The sequence below is a fragment of the Oncorhynchus clarkii genome, chromosome 17 (genome assembly GCF_045791955.1).
Source record: "Oncorhynchus clarkii lewisi isolate Uvic-CL-2024 chromosome 17, UVic_Ocla_1.0, whole genome shotgun sequence".
Taxonomy (NCBI): domain Eukaryota; kingdom Metazoa; phylum Chordata; class Actinopteri; order Salmoniformes; family Salmonidae; genus Oncorhynchus; species Oncorhynchus clarkii.
Window position 1 is genome coordinate 49,743,950 of NC_092163.1, and position 23,689 is coordinate 49,767,638.

Consider the following 23,689-nt stretch of genomic DNA (forward strand, 5'->3'; position numbering starts at 1 on the left):
ACAGCCATTTCCGAGTCTTGCCATACACTTTCAAGCCAATTTAAGTCAAAACTGTAACTAGGCCACTCAGGAACATTCAATGTTGTCTTTTTAAGCTACCCCAGTGCATATTTAGCCTTGTGCCTTAGGTTATTGTCCTGCTGAAAGGTGAATTTGTCATCCCGTGTCTGTTGGAAAGCACACTGAACAAGGTTTCCGTCTAGGATTGTGTGTGTGCTTAGCTCTATTCTGTTTATTTTTATCCCCCCAAAAAACTCCCTAATCCTTGTCAATGACAAGCATACCCATAACATGATGCAGCCACCACCATTCTTGAAAATATGATGAGTGGTACTCAGTGATGTGTTGGATTTGCTTTTAGGTTCATAATTGTTTTTGCAGTTTTACTTTAGTGCCTTATTGCAAACAGGGGTTGTACTGTGGAGTAACTACAATGTTATTGATCCATCCTCAGTTTATCCTATCACAGCTACTCTGTAACTGTTTTAAAGTCAGCATTGGCCTCATGGTGAAATCCCTGAGCAGTTTCCTTCCTCTCCGGCAATTGAGTTAGGAATGACACCTGTATCTTTGTAGTGACTGTGTGTATTGATACACCATCCATAAGTGTAATTAATAACTTCACCATGCTCAAAGGAATATTCAATGTCTACTTTTTTTTTTTTTTACCCATCTACCAATAGGTCTTCTTCTTTGTGACACATTGGAAAACCTGCCTGGTCTTTATGGTTGAATCTGTGTTTGAAATTTACTGTTCGACTGAGGGACCTTACAGATAATTGTATGTGCAGAGATGAGGTAGTCATTCAAAAATCATGTTTAACACTATTATTGCACACAGAGTGATTCCATGCAACTTATTATGTGACTTGTTGAGCAAATTCTTACTCCTGAACTTATTTAGGCTTGCCACAACAAAGTGGTTGAATATTATTGACTCATGACATTTCAGCTTTCATTTGTAATTAATTTGTAAAAAATTCTAAAAACATAATTTCACTTTGACATTATGGGGTATTGTGTGTAGGCCAGTGACACAAATCTCAATTTAATCCATTTTAAATTTAGGCTGTAATACGACAAAATGTGCAAAAAGTCAAGGGGTGTGAATAATTTCTGAAGGCACTATAACACTGACCCATCGTGACTCCCCTGCCCGCACACACACACATGCATAGTCTTACCTGGGATAACAGAAATTGTTTTCAGAACCCTGAACGTACGCAGAGCTGACAAATTGCCTAGGTTTACAAACTGTGTTATACACCTGCAGAGTGGTTCAGATCACAGTTACTCAACAGCCATTACAGAATGAGAGACAGAAGGCAGAGTTGGGGTCAATGCCATTTCAATTCAGTCAATTCAATAAGTAAACTGAAATTGCATTTTTTTTTCTCGTTGAAAAGAACAGAAAAAATGGAATTGGAAGTACAGTTTACTTCCTGAATTGACTGAATTGAAACAGAATTGACCCCAACCTTAAAATTAAAAAAATACAAAAATGAAATAAAGAAAAAGAAAGGAAGATAGGGGGTCAAATGAAATAAAGCAATACATACATACAATACTCTCTACCTCCATATCCATATTTGACCCTTAAAATAACTAATACTAGTAACAACACAATACTCAGATGTTAACATGCAGGAAAGTCTGATATTAGAGGGACTCACAATAAGATGGAGAAGACATAAGAGATGGGAGAATATTAAATCAAATATGGCCCAAAATGTTTCACAATATTACACATGTAAATCAGAGAAAATGTATTGTTGCGGCAGGGCAATCATGCATTGCCAAACTCTTACAATTTCAATATTTGCATAACTTTCAATCATCAAAATCTCCCTTTTACCAAATTCTCAGAGACTGCTATCCCTGTTCTTTGAAATGATGTTCTTCGGTAGGATATTTTCCCACCAACATTTTCTATTCTCACTTTGAGTTCTGTGTGTGGCTTTATGCAATGTGTTGTTTTTAAAGAAAGAAACAATGGAGTAATCATACATCATACATTTTACACATCTGTATAAGCTCCACATCATTTCAATGAGCTATGTCACTCTCTAGAATTGAATTAGTGAGCCACAATGTTTAAGTGGCTTCTCTTTGAACAAACCCAAACATATGTTTATGTGTCACTCACATAAAATGCAACATTACAAATATACCTGTACTTACATATACTGTATGTTCAATTGATTGATTGACTCAGTTTAATTAATTATATTATGTTGAATTAGTACTTGGAGACGCTTCTACATCTTGGATTATTTTGCATGTTTTGAAATATTCTCTGATATGGAATGTCCTGCCTGGCCCGACCTTGTCACTCTGGTAGAGTTGGAGGTATAGAGAGAGATGGAGGTGTAGAGAGAGACGAAGGTGCAGAGAGAGATGGAACTTTAGAGAGAGGTGGAGGTGTAGAGAGAGGGATACGGGGAAGAGGTGGACTACTTACGCCATAGAGATCACCATGAAGTCCAGCCAGTTCCATGGATCTCGTAGAAAAGTGAACCCGTCTATACAAAAGCCTCGCGCCACAATCTTGGTAAGCGATTCGAAGGTGTAGATACCTGTGAAGGTATACCTAGAGCAAAATAAGGCGAGAGACAGTGAAAGGGCGAGATATGTGAATAAATCCATACTAGTTTATAAATGTTTTACAAACAGTTTATGAATGTACATAGGGAGTTATAAATCAATACTTACTCTACTATCTTGTTCCATTCTGGAGGATCACTAAACGTCATGAAAACACAGTTGGTCAAAATGGTGCTCATGATGATCATACTGAATACCGTGAGAGGGAAGAGAGTTAAGAAAAGATTGACCATATACACCCCACCACCCATTAACATACTGTAGCAACATGGCTGAATATACTGTGAGACATTACAATGACATATATTCCATCGATGAAAGGACAAAGGAAGGAAGATGTTCCAGAATGATGTGGGACACAAGATCTAGATCAACGCACAAGGATGATTTGGCCTGTATCACTTCTTTTCTGTTTCTTCAAACAATCAAAAGAAAACATCACAATCACAAGCTCCTTCAACCGTAAGATTGTGCACAATACATAGAATAAGTATATGTGCTTTGTAATTTACGCAAGATAAACAACAAAATCATAATTTCAAAGCAAGACAATGCACCACTTGAAAGGATATGAGTGTATCAAAATCTTAATTGCTATTCGCCTAAAGAGACTAAAAGGGCTGATGACGTACAAGGAGTCTGTGGCGTGGAAGCGGAAGATTGTTTTCCCTTTGTTTAGGACTATAAACGTCTGTGGAGAGAGAGAGAGTTGCATTAACAAGAGCAATAGAAGTCATGACACATACAGGACATGTATAAAAGACTGTCACTGTGGGCCACATGCTGAGACAACAGAAATGGAAAGTCATGACTATGGTATACCAAGCTGACTGTTCATTGGCTGATCTGATTCCTGAGCTAATCTCTGAATCTTAGGGCACACAGAGTGGCTCCACCTATTTTATGGAACTTGCTACTACAGTTTGCCATGTCCTTTCACTGCAAGAATAATTATTTTGTATTACGACTTTAAAAGTTTAAACCCACTTTAACCTGGCACCATTAGGACTGCTCTGTGCATTTCCTCCCAAAAGCAATCAACAAGAGGGTACACCTGATATCGAGATATGAGATATAAACAGAGAATATACACTGAGTATACCAAACAGTAAGACCACCTTTCTAATATTGATTGTGCCCTCCCCCCTTTTGCCCTCAGAACAGCATCATTTCAAGAACTGGGTTGCAGTTATCTCAAGATTTAAAAATCCTACTTTAACCTGCCCCCCCCCCCCCCCCCCCCAGTGACATCAATAAGGGATCATAGCTTTCACCTGGATTCACCTGGTCAGTCTATGTCATGGAAAGAGCAGGTGTTCTTAACTGTTTTAACACTCAGTGTGTAATGTGATACTGAGGTATAAACAGGGTCTATCCTAAGATGTGCTGAGTCTAACCTTGTGCTTTATGCACACACTAGGGCACAGGGTGAACAGCAAAGAGAACCACAACATCTTCTCTCATTATAGAACAGTAAGACAGAGACTTCTAACCTTAAGTCACCCATGATCTTAAAAGTATCTTCCACTAAAGGCCTAGTGTCACGCCCTGACCAGAGAGCCCTTGGTTCTCTATGGTGTTTAGGTCAGAGCGTGACTAGGGGGGTGTTCTAGTCATTGGTTTTCTATGTTGGTGATTTGTATGGTTCCCAATTAGAGGCAGCTGGTAATCGTTGCCTCTAATTGGGGTTCATATTTAGGAAGCCATTTCTCCCACCTGCTTTGTGGGATATTGTTTTGTGTAAGTGCATTCAGCACCACGGCTTTCACGGTCGTTGTTTGTTTATTGTTTTTTTAAGTTTCACTTATATAAAAGATGTGGAACTCAACTCCCGCTGCGCCTTGGTTCGTCCTTTATGACGCCCGTGACACCTAGCACATACACAAGCCTCTTTAACTCATGTAAAGACATATTTCACAAGTATTACAGAACGTGTGAAAAATATATAACGGGATTCAATGCCCAGGTCTGAATAGCCTTATAACAACCCTTTATCCAGAAAATGTTATGTTTCAACAACTTGTTGTCCATTTAAATAAGTACCCAACCTCTTTTCACTATCTGGCCTAACTACAGTTAGAGTAACTAAGAGCCGGCAGTGATGGTAAGAGATCCCAGTGTCTGTGTGTGTTCCTTCTTTCCTGGCTAGGTTTCACCTGTACAGTAACCTCTATAGAAAGGCTGCCTGGCTAGCTGGTGGACGACAGGAAACGGGACAGGAGGAGAAGCACTTCCCTCTCTCCAGTCTGTGGCCAAATGTCTGTCTTCCTCTCCCAGCTTAAAGCTCTTACTGGAAGAGAACTGCAAATGCTGCCATCGATCAGGCCCGGATCTGCTGACTCCAGCCTCTCAACAACCACTCCCAACCCATAAACAAGCCCCGGCCAAGTGGGGCTGGGGTGATTGTGGTGGGGTTAACTCTGAGAGAAACTGGGGACATTTTGTTAGTCCCCACAAAGTCAAATGCTATTTCTAGAGGATTTAGGGTTAAGGTTAGAATTAGTGTTAGAATTAGGTTAAGGGTTACGGTTAGGAGCCAGGGTTAGTTTTAGGGTTAGGCGCTATGGTTAGTTTTAAGGTTAGGGTTATGTTTTAGGGTTAAGGTTAGGGTTTAGGGAAAATCAGATTTTGAATGGGACTGAATTGTGTGTCCCCACAAGGTTAGCTGTACAAGACTGTGTGTGTGTGTGTGTGTGTGTGTGTGTGTGTGTGTGTGTGTGTGTGTGTGTTTTTATTTCATATTTTATTAACATCCCCATTAGCTACTGCCAAAACAGAAGCTACTCTTTCTGGGGTCCACACAAAACTTGACATAATTCATAACATTAATAGACAAGTACATCACAAGGACAGAACTACATTTAAAATAAGAATACAGGCTTCATAATCATGTCATTCATAGACGCTACTGAATGAAAGTGCAACACATGGAAACGGAAATGCAATAACATTGCAAATAGGCTGACATTTTTCGCAAAATTCCCCTGATGTAAATAAAGCAACCTTGTTTCACTAAATTCCCCTCATGTGAACAAAGCTACCTTGTTTCTATAGTTACCACCCGTAATGGGTATCCTGAGATAAAGTATATACTTTTTACCGTTACCACCCACTATCGGTTTCATTAGGTAAAATGCAACATTCATGAATATGCATAAATCATTTTCACCTCAGCCACAGTGATCAGAGTTAAAGGAGTAGTTCACACAAATGACAAAATACATATTGGTTTCCTTACCCTGTAAGTAGGGTGATTTCGAACGATTGTGTGAAAAATGCTGACTGTTTCCTAAGGCTAAAACGTTAGCATGTGGAAACAGTGCCAGGGAAACTAAAACTAAAGCATGGATTGCTGTCATAACTTGTCCATAGACTGGTACAGGGTAAGGAAACCAACATGTCATTTGGGTGAACTATCCTTTTAACAGACTTCAACTTAGAAACCTTGAATCATGTGGAGTTTCCTCTAACATTTCAACTTAATGATTTCCACCTCAGCAACTTGTCTTATATGTCCATATGTGTGTGTGTGTGTGTGTGTGTGTGTGTGTGTGTGTGTGTGTGTGTGTGTGTGTGTGTGTGTGTGTGTGTGTGTGTGCACGGGGAGTGAGAAGAGATGTCACAGCAGAAGCGTGACCAGCATATAATCATCCGCACCATAACTCGTAAGTGCCTACACTAACTTTTCTGGCTCCACATCATCCATAAAGTCCTGGTACAGGGAGGTTTTCTTCTGCACTGTTCAATCAATCCAGTAAATGTGGAGGAGGAGTTAAGAGGGGGTGTTAACGTCCAAAAGCAGAGGTCGCGTCACAGGCTCTCTTTCCATTTCCCCTGAAAACCAGATGCATCCGGTTGTTGTCCACCCAGCTCTGAGGGTGGCTGCTCCCAAACAGTTATCAAAGTGATATCTGTTCTCCACGTACACACAAACACACACACACACACATACATGCACACATTCACACATGCATACACCATACAACGGTTTAATCCCGATGCGCTAGGCCTGTGTTTCAATTAAGGTCAACCACTATGGCGTACATACTGCAATCAATTTACATATATTGCTAGCTAGCCTCCGATTCTTTGACATATTGAAATAGTCCTGTACTTATCGACCGTATAGTGCATGAGTGTGCTGGACTCTCAAAGGCATGGTCTGTGGGACAATCAAAAGCCCGCTTCACATGCATAAACACATACAATCACACAGAGTGGCACGGGTCCTATACACAGTACACACAAAGATGTATATACTTGTACACACACACACACACACACAAACATACATGTGCAAATACACACACAAACATACATGTATACACACACACAAGGTAAACGGAATGTTTCATGACTGACTTGCTACAAAGCTACTGCAAGCTTCATCATCCACAATAGAAGCTTTGAGGAGAAAGGCACATATGCAGGAATAGGAGGCAGAATGCAGCTGCAGAGACAACCAAAGAGAGAAAGAGGAAGGAGGGAGGGGGAGAAGCATGCAGTGGAGCAGTGAGAGAGAGGGAGAGAGAGAGAGAGAGAGAGAGAGAGAGAGAGAGAGAGAGAGAGAGAGAGAGAGAGAGAGAGAGAGAGAGATAGAGAGAAAGAGAAAGAGAAAGAGAAAGAGAAAGAGAAAGAGAAAGAGAAAGAGGGGGGAAGGAGGGGTGGAGGAGCAGAGGGAGGAATGCAGAAGAAAACACTGAGGGCTGCATAGGGGAGAGAGCCAAAGCAGAGATGTATGGGTAGAGGGAGGGAGGAGGGAGGGATGGGTAGGCAGCATGCAGCAGAGAAAGAGAGAAAGAGATGACAGGGTTATGCAGAGGAAACAATAAAAAGTAGATCACCGAGGGAGGGGGGAGCATCTCTGTAGGCTACAACATAGTACCACAGCTGGAGGGGTTAACATAGACTGTTCTTTAAACACCTGAACTCAGCAATGAAATCATAGTCCAAGACTTCAATGACCTTCAAAAACAGAAACATTTAGTGAGACAAGCCATCGCAAACCCTGGCTAATAGACGTGTGCATTAACACATACAGAGCTGACGGTCACAGATTACTGTCTGTAAAGTGTACCCTATACTTAACCTACCGGCTGGTATTTATACAACCAGCATTTATGCTAACACATCATTATCCAACCACACCCCCTCCCCTCCCTCACACACTCCCTCCCTACCCGGTACACATATGTAACTACATAGCCAGTCCAACTCCATTGAGCATCATTCCCGTGCAGTGTGATGTGCTCCCCCCTCCCTCCCTTCCTGCCTCACTCCCTCCCCCTCTCCTCCTCAGACCAGTACAGAAGAATGCTGTGTCATCAGACACTAAGGACTCAGACAGAGCACTAAAGCCTAGCCCTCGCTCTAATTTACTACACCACAGAGAGAGTACGAGAGAGAGAGAGAGAGAGAGAGAGAGAGAGAGAGAGAGAGAGAGAGAGAGAGAGAGAGACGAAAGAGGGGATCATAATGTAATAACTTCCCACTCCCAGATGTGCCTCTTTAAAATACAAGTCATGGCGTGATAGGAAGCGGGTGAAGTCACCAACATGGGACCTAGCTATGGTTAATGATACCAGTGTATAAAGGCCATATTCTGGTTATTCCCTGTCTCTGTGTGATCAGCAGCAGCCAGTGGAAATGACCAGTCAGTCTGCTACTCAGCCAGAGTCTTTTTGGTACCACAGAAGCCTGCCATGTGGGAGAGATGCTGGTAACACCATAGAGATTGAATGACAAGCAAGGTTCAATGCTATACACACCATAGAGATAGAATGACTAGCAGGAGAGACACTGGTTACACCATAGAGATAGAATGGTTAGCAAGGGTCAACGCTACACCAGACCTGTTTCAGCTTCAAATCAAATCAATCAAATCAAATTTTATTTGTCACATACACATGGTTAGCAGATGTTAATGCGAGTGTAGCGAAATGCTTGTGCTTCTAGTTCCGACAATGCAGTAATAACAAGTAATCTAACTAACAATTCCAAAACTACTGTCTTGTACACAGTGTAAGGGGATAAAGAATATGTACATAAGGATATATGAATGAGTGATGGTACAGAGCAGCATAGGCAAGATACAGTAGATGGTATCGAGTACAGTATGTACAAATGAGATGAGTATGTAAACAAAGTGGCATAGTTTAAAGTGGCTAGTGATACATGTATTACATAAGGATACAGTCGATGATATAGAGTACAGTATATACGTATGCATATGAGATGAATAATGTAGGGTAAGTAACATTATATAAGGTAGCATTGTTTAAAGTGGCTAGTGATATATTTACATCATTTCCCATCAATTCCCATTATTAAAGTGGCTGGAGTTGAGTCAGTGTCAGTGTGTTGGCAGCAGCCACTCAGTGTTAGTGGTGGCTGTTTAACAGTCTGATGGCCTTGAGATAGAAGCTGTTTTTCAGTCTCTCGGTCCCAGCTTTGATGCACCTGTACTGACCTCGCCTTCTGGATGATAGCGGGGTGAACAGGCAGTGGCTCGGGTGGTTGATGTCCTTGATGATCTTTATGGCCTTCCTGTGACATCGGGTGGTGTAGGTGTCCTGGAGGGCAGGTAGTTTGCCCCCGGTGATGCGTTGTGCAGACCTCACTACCCTCTGGAGAGCCTTACGGTTGAGGGCGGTGCAGTTGCCATACCAGGCGGTGATACAGCCCGCCAGGATGCTCTCGATTGTGCATCTGTAGAAGTTTGTGAGTGCTTTTGGTGACAAGCCAAATTTCTTCAGCCTCCTGAGGTTGAAGAGGTGCTGCTGCGCCTTCTTCACGATGCTGTCTGTGTGAGTGGACCAATTCAGTTTGTCTGTGATGTGTATGCCGAGGAACTTAAAACTTGCTACCCTCTCCACTACTGTTCCATCGATGTGGATAGGGGGGTGTTCCCTCTGCTGTTTCCTGAAGTCCACAATCATCTCCTTAGTTTTGTTGACGTTGAGTGTGAGGTTATTTTCCTGACACCACACTCCGAGGGCCCTCACCTCCTCCCTGTAGGCCGTCTCGTCGTTGTTGGTAATCAAGCCTACCACTGTTGTGTCGTCCGCAAACTTGATGATTGAGTTGGAGGCGTGCGTGGCCACGCAGTCGTGGGTGAACAGGGAGTACAGGAGAGGGCTCAGAACGCACCCTTGTGGGGCCCAAGTGTTGAGGATCAGCGGGGAGGAGATGTTGTTGCCTACCCTCACCACCTGGGGGCGGCCCGTCAGGAAGTCCAGTACCCAGTTGCACAGGGCGGGATCGAGACCCAGGGTCTCGAGCTTGATGACGAGCTTGGAGGGTACTATGGTGTTGAATGCCGAGCTGTAGTCGATGAACAGCATTCTCACATAGGTATTCCTCTTGTCCAGATGGGTTAGGGCAGTGTGCAGTGTGGTTGAGATTGCATCGTCTGTGGACCTATTTGGGCGGTAAGCAAATTGGAGTGGGTCTAGGGTGTCAGGTAGGGTGGAGGTGATATGGTCCTTGACTAGTCTCTCAAAGCACTTCATGATGACGGATGTGAGTGCTACGGGGCGGTAGTCGTTTAGCTCAGTTACCTTAGCTTTCTTGGGAACAGGAACAATGGTGGCCCTCTTGAAGCATGTGGGAACAGCAGACTGGTATAGGGATTGATTGAATATGTCCGTAAACACACCGGCCAGCTGGTCTGCGCATGCTCTGAGGGCGCGGCTGGGGATGCCGTCTGGGCCTGCAGCCTTGCGAGGGTTAACACGTTTAAATGTCTTACTCACCTCGGCTGCAGTGAAGGAGAGACCGCATGTTTTCGTTGCAGGCCGTGTCAGTGGCACTGTATTGTCCTCAAAGCGGGCAAAAAAGTTATTTAGTCTGCCTGGGAGCAAGACATCCTGGTCCGTGACTGGGCTGGATTTCTTCCTGTAGTCCGTGATTGACTGTAGACCCTGCCACATGCCTCTTGTGTCTGAGCCGTTGAATTGAGATTCTACTTTGTCTCTGTACTGGCGCTTAGCTTGTTTGATAGCCTTGCGGAGGGAATAGCTGCACTGTTTGTATTCGGTCATGTTACCAGACACCTTGCCCTGATTAAAAGCAGTGGTTCGCGCTTTCAGTTTCACACGAATGCTGCCATCAATCCACGGTTTCTGGTTAGGGAATGTTTTAATCGTTGCTATGGGAACGACTTAGTGAGCTTGTCTTCGTAATGACGTCAAATAACAACCAACAGAGGAGAGGCATAGTTGTCTGAAGCACAAACGGATCTGACAACCAGGCTAAATTTACCGCAGATGCTAAATAGGCTATGTATGCTGTATGGAACATCCAATAATGCAGTATTGCCTAGTTTAACATTTCTATGTACACTCTTAGAAAAAGGGGTTATTGGCTGTCCCCATTGGATAACCCTTTTGGGTTCCATGTAGAACACTCTGTGGTTTTTACCTGGAACCGAAAAGGGTTCTACAAAGTATTATCCTATGGAGACAGCCAAATAACCTTTTTAGGTTCCAGATAGCACCTTGTTTCTAAGAGTGTAGCCTCTAGATGAGTATACTACAAAGAAAGATCAATGAGTTAGCCAGTTAACTTTGATAAACAACAATAACTATTCATTTTCTGATTTACTAGGAAAGCTAAACTTTGATATGTGCTGCTGGTTGTTGAGTGAATTAGACCATGGCAAGTTTAAAGAATATATTTTGAATAAATGTAAAGTTATTTCAGGTTATTTAGAAAAGTTAGCTGGCTAACTCCTTGCTTCTGCTTTGTAGTATACCCTCAGGCCCTGGACGTTTGTCTGACACATACACACAGAGTTCACTGAGTCTCCTCCCATACACAAGCACTTGTACAACTTAAATTGAACCCCATCTCCAACACACACACACTCACACACACAATGTCACACTCTCTCACGCGCGCGCACAAACGCTTGCACGCAAGCACACACTTACACACACTTACACACACATTCACAACCTGTCTAACTCCTGAAGCTTTTAGCCTTCCTAATCACTCCAGACATTTCAGATGCCCATTCAGTCCTCTCCTCTTTCCTCCACTTTTCTCCTCCACTCCTCTTTCTCACTCTCCTCTTCCTTTCCTCTCCATTCCCATCCTCTCCCCCATCACAGTTAGGGGAGAACAGGAACAGCAGCAACTGCACTTCCCCTCACCAGTCCACCCTCCCCTCTCTCTCTTCCCCTCGCCCTCCCCCTTTACTTGGTGCTTAAGTGCTGTGATTAGATTTCACTGCAGCTGACAGCAACACACACACAGACACACACTGACACACACACCACATGGTCACATATAAGCTTGAAGTGGGAAGAGAAGGAGGGGAGGGGGGGATTGGCGGGCAAGTAGAGTAGAGGATGAAAAACCTAGAGAGGAGAGGTAGAGAGATTGAGGAGGAGGTATTGAGGCGACACATGAATATGTATGCCAGGGCTCCCATAGGTGTCATAAAAGGCATAGGTGTGGATGAGAAAGGAGAGGAAGGTAGGTAGTAAAATGCTTTGGATGGCTGAGGAGGGGGGGGTGCCCATTGTCCTGTGTGTGTAGCTTTAAGAAGAGCAAGGTATTGTGTTTAATTTGAAAATAGCATAGTGTGTGTATTTTTCAAAGTGTGAAAAAAAAAAACACACACACACAGCACGACCACGAGATAAAGGTAACTGACCTTGGCAGGGCAGAGTGAGGGAGAGGTGTCACAGCATACATGCATACACACACACACTCATTCACTCTTACACAAGCACACACACACAGGGATCTAGGGAGGGAGGACAGAGACGCAACTCCAGACATGAGAGAGATGTGCATGAGGGAGCCCTGACCACCACCCGATGTACGAGTCTACCTCTGTCCCTCCTCAAGGACAGGGAGGAGAGGAGATCAATGGAGGAAGGGAGCAGAGGCAGGAGAAGGAGAGCGCTAAGCATAACCGATAGGCCAGGGCAAAGGGGTAAGGAAGAGGGGAGGAAGGAGGAGGGGTTATTGTACCACACCATCACCCCTCCTATGGCTGCCACTGTAGAAGTCCATGGATTTTTAGATCACAGGAGGCACACATACTAAAACAAAATGGGTACACACAAACTCGGAAGGAGGCAGAGCACACACACACACCTTGTGTGACTGGCTGTGTCCCTGGGACGATCGTGCTGAATGGGTCTCTATAGCCCTGCGGGCCCCAGATTCTCTTACAGGCTAGAACACCCAGCCCCTCGAGGTGCAGCCACCCCCTCCTCTCTTCTCCTGCCCTATAAGGACAGACCCAGGCTAGGACTACACTGAGGGTGGAAGCTGAGGGGAGAGGGGGCAGAGCCTAAACTGAAAGGGGAACTGAACTGGTGTCCTGGGCTGGTAGGGGATGCAACCATTTGACTTATGCTAAACGGGAGATAATATGTGATGTGTATGCATAGCAAGTGGGGCATATGTGGTGGCTGCCCAAAATCATGATACACTGTGAGGCAGTTGTGAGGCAGTTTATGTTTGCACTGCAGAAAACTGTTATGCTGATTTAAAGAAGCAATAAAACTGACCTTCTTTAGACTAGTTGAGTATCTGGTGCATCTACTCCCTTCGCAGAACAGCACAAACTGTCTCTAACCAGAATAGAAAGAGGAGTGGGAGGCCCCGGTGCACAACTGAGCAAGGTGACAAATACATTAGAGTGTTTAGTTTGAGACAGTCCTCAACTGGCAGCTTCATTAAATAGTACCCGCAAAACACCAGTCTCAACGGCAACAGTGAAGAGGCGACTCCGGGAAGCTGGCCTTCTAGGCAGAGTTGCAAAGAAAAAGCCATATCTCAGACTGGCCAATAAAAATAAAAGATTAAGATGGGCAGAAGAACACAGACACTGGACAGAGGAACTCTGCCTAGAAGGCCAGCATCCCGGAGTCGCCTCTTCACTGTTGACGTTGAGTCTTTTGCTGGTAATATTTCATAAAGCTGCCAGTTGAGGACTTGTGAGGTGTCTGTTTCTCAAACTAGATACGCTAATGTACTTGTCATCTTGCTCAGTTGAGCACCGAGGCCTCCCACTCTTCCTTCTATTCTGATTACAGCCTGTTTGCACTGTTCTGTGAAGGGAGCGTTATACGAGATCTTCAGTTTCTTGGCAATTTCTCGCATGGAATAGCCTTAATTTCTTAGAACAAGAATAGACTGACGAGTTTCAGAAGAAAGTTATTTGTTTCTGGCCATTTTGAGCCTGTAATCAAACCCACATATGTTGATGCTCCAGATACACATAAGTCTAAAGGCCTGTATTATTGCTTCTTTAATCAGTACAACAGTTTTCAGCTGTGCTAACATAATTGCAAAAGGGTTTTCTAATGATCAATTAGCCTTTTAAAATGATAAACTTGGATTAGCTAACACAACGTACCATTGGAACACAGGTGTGATGATTGCTGACAATGGGCCTCTGTACACCTATGTAGATATTCCATAACAAATCAGCCATTTCCAGCTACAATAGTCATTTACAACAATAACAGTGTCTACACTGTATTTCTGATAAATTTGATGTTATTTTAAATGGACAGAAAATGTGCTTTTCTTTCAAAAACAAGTGACCCCAAAATTTGAACAGTAGTGTATATACAGTGCCTTGCGAAAGTATTCGGCCCCCTTGAACTTTGCGACCTTTTGCCACATTTGAGGCTTCAAACATAAAGATATAAAACTGTATTTTTTTGTGAAGAATCAACAACAAGTGGGACACAATCATGAAGTGGAACGACATTTATTGGATATTTCAAACTTTTTTTTAAATCAAAAACTGAAAAATTGGGCGTGCAAAATTATTCAGCCCCTTTACTTTCAGTGCAGCAAACTCTCTCCAGAAATTCAGTGAGGATCTCTGAATGATCCAATGTTGACCTAAATGACTAATGATGATAAATACAATCCACCTGTGTGTAATCAAGTCTCCGTATAAATGCACCTGCACTGTGATAGTCTCAGAGGACCGTTAAAAGCGCAGAGAGCATCATGAAGAACAAGGAACACACCAGGCAGGTCCGAGATACTGTTGTGAAGAAGTTTAAAGCCGGATTTGGATACAAAAAGATTTCCCAAGCTTTAAACATCCCAAGGAGCACTGTGCAAGCGATAATATTGAAATGGAAGGAGTATCAGACCACTGCAAATCTACCAAGACCTGGCCGTCCCTCTAAACTTTCAGCTCATACAAGGAGAAGACTGATCAGAGATGCAGCCAAGAGGCCCATGATCACTCTGAATGAACTGCAGAGATCTACAGCTGAGGTGGGAGACTCTGTCCATAGGACAACAATCAGTCGTATATTGCACAAATCTGGCCTTTATGGAAGAGTGGTAAGAAGAAAGCCATTTCTTAAAGATATCCATAAAAAGTGTCGTTTAAAGTTTGCCACAAGCCACCTGGGAGACACACCAAACATGTGGAAGAAGGTGCTCTGGTCAGATGAAACCAAAATTGAACTTTTTGGCAACAATGCAAAACGTTATGTTTGGCGTAAAAGCAACACAGCTGAACACACCATCACCACTGTCAAACATGGTGGTGGCAGCATCATGGTTTGGGCCTGCTTTTCTTCAGCAGGGACAGGGAAGATGGTTAAAATTGATGGGAAGATGGATGGAGCCAAATACAGGACCATTATGGAAGAAAACCTGATGGAGTCTGCAAAAGACCTGAGACTGGGACGGAGATTTGTCTTCCTACAAGACAATGATCCAAAACATAAAGCAAAATCTACAATGGAATGGTTCAAAAATAAACATATCCAGGTGTTAGAATGGCCAAGTCAAAGTCCAGACCTGAATCCAATCGAGAATCTGTGGAAAGAACTGAAAACTGCTGTTCACAAATGCTCTCCATCCAACCTCACTGAGCTCGAGCTGTTTTGCAAGGAGGAATGGGAAAAATGTCAGTCTCTCGATGTGCAAAACTGATAGAGACATATCCCAAGCGACTTACAGCTGTAATCGCAGCAAAAGGTGGCGCTACAAAGGATTAACTTAAGGGGGCTGAATCATTTTGCACGCCCAATTTTTCAGTTTTTGATTTGTTAAAAAAGTTTGAAATATCCAATAAATGTCGTTCCACTTCATGATTGTGTCCCACTTGTTGTTGATTCTTCACAAAAAAATACAGTTTTATATATTTATGTTTGAAGCCTGAAATGTGGCAAAAGGTCGCAAAGTTCAAGGGGGCCGAATACTTTCGCAAGGCACTGTATATGGTTGGTTTCTCAAATGACTGCCTCGCCTGATTCACCAACTACTTCTCAGACAGAGTTCAGTGTGTCAAATCGGAGGGCCTGTTGTCCGGACCTCTGGCAGTCTCTATGGGTGTGCCACAGGGTTTAATTCTCGGGCCGACTCTTTTCTATATAAACATCAATGATGTCGCTCTTGCTGCTGGTGATTCTCTGATCCACCTCTACGCAGACGACACCATTCTGTATACCTCTGGCCCTTCTTTGGACACTGTGTTAACTAACCTCCAGACGGGTTTCAATGCCATACAACTCTCCTTCCGTGGCCTCCAACTGATCTTAATTGCAAGTAAAACTAAATGCATGCTCTTCAACCGATCGCTGCCCGCACCTGCCCGTCCAGCATCACTACTCTGGACGGTTCTGACTTAGAATATGTGGACAATTATAAATACCTAGGTGTCTGGTTAGACTGTAAACTCTCCTTCCAGACTCACATTAAGCATCTCCAATCCAAAATTAAATCTAGAATCGGCTTCCTATTTCACAACAAAGCATCCTTCACTCATGCTGCCAAATATACCCTCGATAAACTGACTATCCTACCGATCATTGACTTTGGCGATGTCATTTATAAAAAGGCCTCTAACTCTACTCTGAAAATTGGATGCAGTCTATCAGAGTGCCATCCGTTTTGTCACCAAAGCCTCATATACTACCCACCACTGCGACCTGTATGCTCTCGTTGGCTGGCCCTCGCTTCATATTCGCCGCCAAACCCACTGGCTCTCGTCATCTATAAGTCTTTGCTAGGTAAAGCCTCACCTTATCTCAGCTCGCTGGTCACCATAACAGCACCCACCCGTAACACGCGCTCCAGCAGGTATATTTCACTGGTCACCCCTAAAGCCTATTCCTCTTTTGGCTGCCTTTCCTTCCAGTTCTCTGCTGCCAATGACTGGAACGAATTCCAAAAATCACTGAAGCTGGAGACTCATATTTCCCTCTCTAACTTTAAGCATCAGCTGCCAGAGCAGCTCACAGATCACTGCACCTGTACATAGCCATCTGTAAATAGCCCATCCAACTACCTCATCCCCATATTGTTATTATAATTTTTTTGCTCCTTTGCACCCCAGTATCTCTATTTGCACATTAATCTTCTGCACATCTATCACTCCAGTGTTTAATTGCAATGTTGTAATCTTCGCCACTACGACCTATTTATTGCCTTACCTCCCTAATCTTACCTCATCTGCACACACTGTATATAGATTTTTTTTCTATTGTGTTATTGACTGTACATTTGTTTATTCCATGTGTAACTCTGTGTTGATGTTTGTGTCGCACTGCTTTGCTATATCTTGGCCAGGTCGCAGTTGTAAATGAGAACTTGTTCTCAACGGGCCGACCTGGATAAATAAAGGTGAAATAAAAAATAAATAAAAAATATATATAGTGTATGATATAACTGTGGAAGTTATTACAATATGTCTTAAGAAGGAGTTGCATGAAGGAGCATGTACGCTCCTCAAAGAACGAATGCATGAGATAAACGCCTGGTCAGGAACAATTGGGCATATCACTCCAACATCACAGATACTGTAGTGTAGATGCATAGTACAGTAAGTATAGCTTGTTTAGTTTTAGAGCTCCTTCTTGTAATGGGTTAGTCAGTCTATGACATCCTCCTCCCTTTACAGTCTGAACAAAGCTGGACATAACACACAAATACTATGCTTCACTCCTGGTCATTTTGCCACCTCCTAAATACCAAAAGGTTTCACACATTTAGCAGGGACCTTAGGGAAAGGGGGATACCTAGTCAGTTGTACAACAATGCATTCAACTGAAATGTGTCTTCCCCATTTAACCCAACCCCTCTGAATCAGAGAGGTGCAGGGGGCTGCCATAAACGACATCCACGTCTTCGGCGCCCGGGGAACAGTGGGTTAACTGCCTTGCTCAGAGGCAGAACGTCAGATTTGTACCTTGTCAGCTAGGGGATTCGAACCTTTTGGTTACTGGCCCAATGCTCTAACCACTAGGTTACCTGCCACTCCTTAGGGAAGTCATGCAAAAGATAAACAAGTAGAAAGGGAGCAAAACAGCAGCTAACTCCTTCAAAGTGGTACAGTGAGGCAGGGAAAAGGGATCACATGGAAGAATACTATAAAGATGTACTAATTGTATGTAGGAAAATGTGAAGAGGAAAACACATACACTAAACCTAAAAAATGCACACAAACACACACACACACATTCCAAGAAAACAGAAACCCAGACACACATGCATGCAGACTGTCACTAACAAATTCAATTAGCAGGAGCACTAATAATACATTTTCAGGGGGCTGCTAGTCCCATCTCTGCTGCCAGCATCCACCAGCATATGCACAGTAAGTGCACCAATACAGAGCATCAATCAACACATAAGACTACAGAAGCATTACCAAAGAGAACTGCGGTCCAGAACTCCAGACCTTCACTGCAGAGTTACAGGATCTACAGTACCACCATCTTCCTGGTGACTGTGATAGCCAGCGCATTCATAACGTACCTATGAGCTCTATGTGACACTTCATAAGCATTGACTGGTTCTAATCAACTCTCCCAGTGGTCAAACTATTAAAAGAGCAATACCATACCACAAGGTCACCTTTGCTGTTCACTCTGTGCCATATCCCTATCTTCATGGCTGGTACAACAATGCACAAACCTCCCTTTTGTCTAATAAGAGAGGGCTTCTTACTTTCTGAATCAGGTTTCCTAAAAACAGTTTGATTCTATGTGCTTACCCCATAAGCATAAAATCTTATTCATAAACTTGGTTAAAAGCATAATATAGGGGCCACACATCAGGACTTAAAACAAACACAGTTATAAGCAGAATACATTTAAAAGGCAAGCTATAAAGACGTGAGTATAGTACAATCCATTTGTTCCTTATTCAAATTATTTTTCTAAACAGATCTCATACCAGATCTCATCCCTCTAACCCCTAACATTTCCTCACTAAAATGGAGTGCCCAGCCCTGTGTGGGATTGAGTGGTGAGGAACTCACTTTCTCATTTATATAATAGGGGTCCAAGTCTTCCAGTGGTACCGCCACCAGCCCATTAGGAATGTCCCCATAGATGAAGGGAAGGGACTTCCCAGCCTCCAGATCACCGTTGGGCATGGGTTCTTCCTCTTCTTCCTCGCGGTGACTGCTGTCCGACTTGGGCTTGGGCTTCTTCTTGATCTTCTCCTGGAATTGGCGCTCCTCGATATTACGGAGCGACTCGGGGGTGAACTGCTTGAAGCTGTCAGGTCCTGGGGGTGCGAGACCGGGCGCGGCCATGTTTTCATCCTACAGATATTTCCGCTTTATTTAAATTTCATTCAGGACATCCGGCTCTGAGAGAGAGAGAGAGAGAGAGAGAGAGAGAGAGAGAGAGAGAGAGAGAGAGAGAGAGAGAGAGAGAGGAAATAGAGACAGGATATAAGGTATAAATGCTGACAACTCCATATCTCTAATGAAATTCAAGTTGAGAACATCCATTTTCACTAAGAACTTTGGTCATGATTTAAGTCAAAAAGAAAGCAGTTCAGCATTTGGGTAAACAGCCTGTCCTACTAATCAAGTTTCAAAATGGAAAAAGTAATAATGATCTTGTTTAAAATATCACCTTGGGTAGAATCAAATGGAACAAAACTCAGGTCTCTTTTAGTTCAAATGAGATGGTAGAACTAACAACGAGACAAATTAAATGTCTACTTTATATTTTATTATGGTGCTTATTAACAAGACTCATTGCTGGGTTGAGTCTTGTCTGTCTGTCTGTGTTTCTCCCTAAGCCTGAGACAGGGTGGAATTTTATATCTCTGTCAGAGATGGAGCCAACAAAGCAAGGCATCCAGACTAATGGATGTGCAACCATTTGGAACCAGAGCCATCTCTCTCTCTCTCTCCTTCTCTCTCTCCTCCCTCTCCTCATGCAAATAAATGCTACATAAATCAGGGCTGCCATTGACGGGATAACAGAGAGCTCTGTCTCCAATCTACTTCATTCCTTCATTCATGGTGGCTCTGATGTGGCCTGTTGATGACCCTACAGGGAGAAAAATGAATGGCCACCTCCAGCCCTTTGTGTATGTCTGTATGTCTGTCTGCTGCATGGGCTCTTCCCTTGTCCCAGGTGACCTGTGCTGCTTCTGGATGGAGGGAACTCTGTTAAGTGTCTGTCTGGATCTAACTCTGTTAAGTGTCTATCTGACTAATGTTTGATCTTTAGGAGTCTCTCTCTCTCTATCTCTCTCTGAAAAACCTTACATAACGTATCTTAATAAGATATTCCATTTGTAACCACATTCTGACTCCGAAGTAGTAGGAACTATGGCATCTTAAACCATACATGGGTCCTTCAGAACCTTCTTCAGTTTCTGTCTCAATTTTAGAAGAAAAAAAATTCTCGGTCCTGTGCGGTTGTAATTCAAACAAATACACGTGTGAACACCAAACCTTGTTTTAAATTTGAACTTATTAGAGAAGAAATAGTGAATGAAGTGTGCCAATATATTACAGCGCACCTGTATGATGTTATTATTTTTATCCCATGTATATAACCAAGCTATCATTTCTCATTGTGTATTTATTCCTTGTTTTTTTCTACTATTATTCTCTTTTTTTATTGTATTGGGAGTAAGCATTTAACTGTTAGTCTGTTGTTTAATTTATATTGTCTTATCTGATATAGCTACATTTTCAATAATCATCATCATTAACATTGCAGTGCATGTTATAGTGGTTAGGCTCCATTTCATGACTAATTCATGAATCATGGCACAAAGGAAAAAGTTGATGATTGTGTGCTTTCACACTCAATCAATAAAAATATGCTTTGTCCTTAACTTTCGAACCATGCAATAATTATTTTCCAGCTTGCCTATATGGCTCAGGTATGTTAGGTGGAAGAATGAAGTGAAGCATCCAACATATAGGTTTGAAGTTATTCACCATAATCAATATAGAACCACTTGTTGGGTCATTGTCTTTGCTTCCCGTTCAGCTAGATGTTTTATTATTATTATTGTTGCCTCTCACTCCTCCTCTCCATCCAAAAAAAAAGTATTGGTAGGATTGGAGGCGCAAAAATAAAAATAATTCTCAATTGACAATGCATTTCCGTACTCTGTGGTTTAAGACAGTCAAAATTCAACATTTGATTTGAATGATCAATCAAATTTGTTACATCAAGAAGGATGCAATTTGGGTGTTCCTGCATGTGGGCATTCCTGCATCCACAGTTTGGGAACTACTCCTCTACAATATGGTACCCACAGTACCAAATAAAAAATAGATTTTTATTCATATTGTAGTCCCATGATCCTCCCCCACTGAATTCTTGTATGTGACATTTTTGATTACTGCCCACTCCAGCAAGCTGCCCCCTCCAGCAAGCTGCCCACAGGTAAGGATGCTTTCCAATAGGAAGCAACGGCTGGAGAGGAACCAAAATGGCTGAAAGCTCCCTATCATGAGTTGTGAATTGATCATCTGTTTTAGGTTTTCCATCCATTCTAACCTTTTTGCATAATTTGTGCTCTTTTTTTCACAGGGGGTTCTGGCTGATGACCTGTCTCCATAGCTGATAGAAACGGAGAAGGAATATCATCCCCAAAGTAGAGGTCGTCCGATTATGATTTTTCAATGACGATACCGATACCGATTACTGGAGGACCAAAAAAAGCCGATAGCGATTAATCGGCCAATTTTTTTTATATATTTGTAATGAAGACAATTACAACAATACTGAATGAACACTTTTATTTTAACTTAATATAATATGTAAATAAAATCAATTTAGTTGCAAATAAATAATGAAACATGTTCAATTTGGTGTAAATAATGCAAAAACAGTGTTGGAGAAGAAAGTAAAAGTGCAATATGTGCCATGTAAAAAAGCTAACGTTTATAAGTTCCTTGCTCAGAACATGAGAACATATGAAAGCTGATGGTTCCTTTTAACAGGGGTCTTCAATATTCCCAGTTAAGAAGTTTTAGGTTGTAGTTATTATAGGAATTATAGGACTATTTCTCTCTATACCATTTGTATTTCATATACCTTTGATTATTGGATGTTCTTATAAGCACTTTAGTATTGCCAGCCTAATCTCGGGAGTTGATAGGCTTGAAGTCATAAACAGCACATTGCTTGAAGCACAGCGAAGAGCTGCTGGCAAACACAGGAAAGTGCTGTTTGAATGAATGCTTACGAGCCTGCTGCTGCCTACCACCACTCAGTCAGACTGCTCTATCAAATCATAGACTTAATTAGAATATAATAAAGACACAGAAATACGTCCTGGTCAGTTCCTGGATGAGAGACCAGATGCTGCTGGAAGTGGTGTTGGAGGGGCAGTAGGAGGCACTCTTTCCTCTGGTCTAAAAAAATATCCCAATGCCCCAGGGCAGTGATTGGGGACACTGACCTGTGTAGGGTGCCGTCTTTCGGATGGGACGTTAAACGGGTGTCCTGACTCTCTAAGGTCATTAAAGATTCCATGGCACTTATCGTAAGAGATGGGGTATTAACCACGGTGTCCTGGCTAAATTCCCAAATCTGGCCCTCAAACCATCACGGTCACCTAATATCCCCAGTTTACAATTTGCTCATTCATTTCCCTCCTCTCCCCTGTAACTATTCCCCAGGTCGTTGCTGCAAATGAGAATGTGTTCTCAGTCAATTTACCTGGTAAAATAATGGATAAAAATAAAATATATATATTTTTAAAATGAATATGGTCAAATCCAGAAACTATCATTTCGAAAACAGAACGTTTATTCTTTCAGTGAAATACGGAACCGTTCCATATTTTATTGAATGGGCGGAAACCCTAAGTCTAAATATTGCTCTTACATTGAACAACCTTCAATGTTATGTCATAATTATGTACAATTCTGGCAAATTAATTATGGTCTTTGTTAGGAAGAAATGGTCTTCACACAGTTCGCAACGAGCTAGGCGGCCCAAACTGCTGCAATATACCCTGACTGCTTGCACGAAACGCAAGAGAAGTGATACAATTTCCCTAGTTAAAATAAATTAGTTAGCAGACAATATTAACTAAATATGCAGTTTTTTTTTATGTAGTTGTATATTGATTTTAAGAAAGGCATTGATGTTTATGGTTAGATACACATTGGTGCAACGACAGTGATTTTTTCGCAAATGCGCTTGTTAAATCATCACCCGTTTGGCGAAGTAGGCTGTGATTCGATGATAAATGAACAGGCACCACATTGATTATATGCAATCATCAGCCATGTGCACCCTCATTTGTTGACTTCTGTGATCGAAAAAGCCTTGGTTTCATGCATGTCAACATCAGAAGCCTCCTCCCTAAGTTTGTCTTACTCACTGCTCTAGCACACTCTGCTAACCCTGATGTCCTTGCCGTGTCTGAATCCTGGCTCAGGAAGGCCACCAAAAATTCTGAGATTTCCATACCCAACTATAACATCTTCCGTCAAGATAGAACTGCCAAAGGAGGAGGAGTTGCAGTCTACTGCAGAGAGAGCCTGCAAAGTAATGTCATACTTTCCAGGTCCATACCCAAACAGTTCGAACTACTAATTTTGAAAATTACTCTCTCCAGAAATAAGTCTCTCACTGTTGCCGCCTGCTACCGACCCCCCTCAGCTCCCAGCTGTGCCCTGGACACCATTTGTGAATTGATCGCCCCCCATCTAGCTTCAGAGTTTGTTCTGTTAGGTGACCTAAACTGGGATATGCTTAACACCCCGGCAGTCCTACAATCTAAGCTAGATGCCCTCAATCTCACTCAAATCATCAAGGAACCCACCAGGTACAACCCTAACTCTGTAAACAAGGGCACCCTC

General features: G+C 42.6%; 1 protein-coding gene across 1 annotated transcript in view; it reads right to left on the bottom strand.

The window, feature by feature from the left end:
- LOC139371028 (sodium channel protein type 8 subunit alpha-like) overlaps positions 1-23,689 on the bottom strand; it is a 116,551-nt gene that overhangs the window by 87,575 nt on the left and 5,287 nt on the right. Inside the window, exons 2-5 of the mRNA XM_071111055.1 lie at positions 18,869-19,203; positions 3,177-3,295; positions 2,713-2,802; positions 2,462-2,590 (exon numbers count right to left, since the gene is read on the bottom strand). Of these exons, the coding sequence (XP_070967156.1) occupies positions 2,462-2,590; positions 2,713-2,802; positions 3,177-3,295; positions 18,869-19,147 (617 nt within the window). The 5' untranslated portion in view covers positions 19,148-19,203. The remainder of the gene's footprint in view (positions 1-2,461; positions 2,591-2,712; positions 2,803-3,176; positions 3,296-18,868; positions 19,204-23,689) is intronic.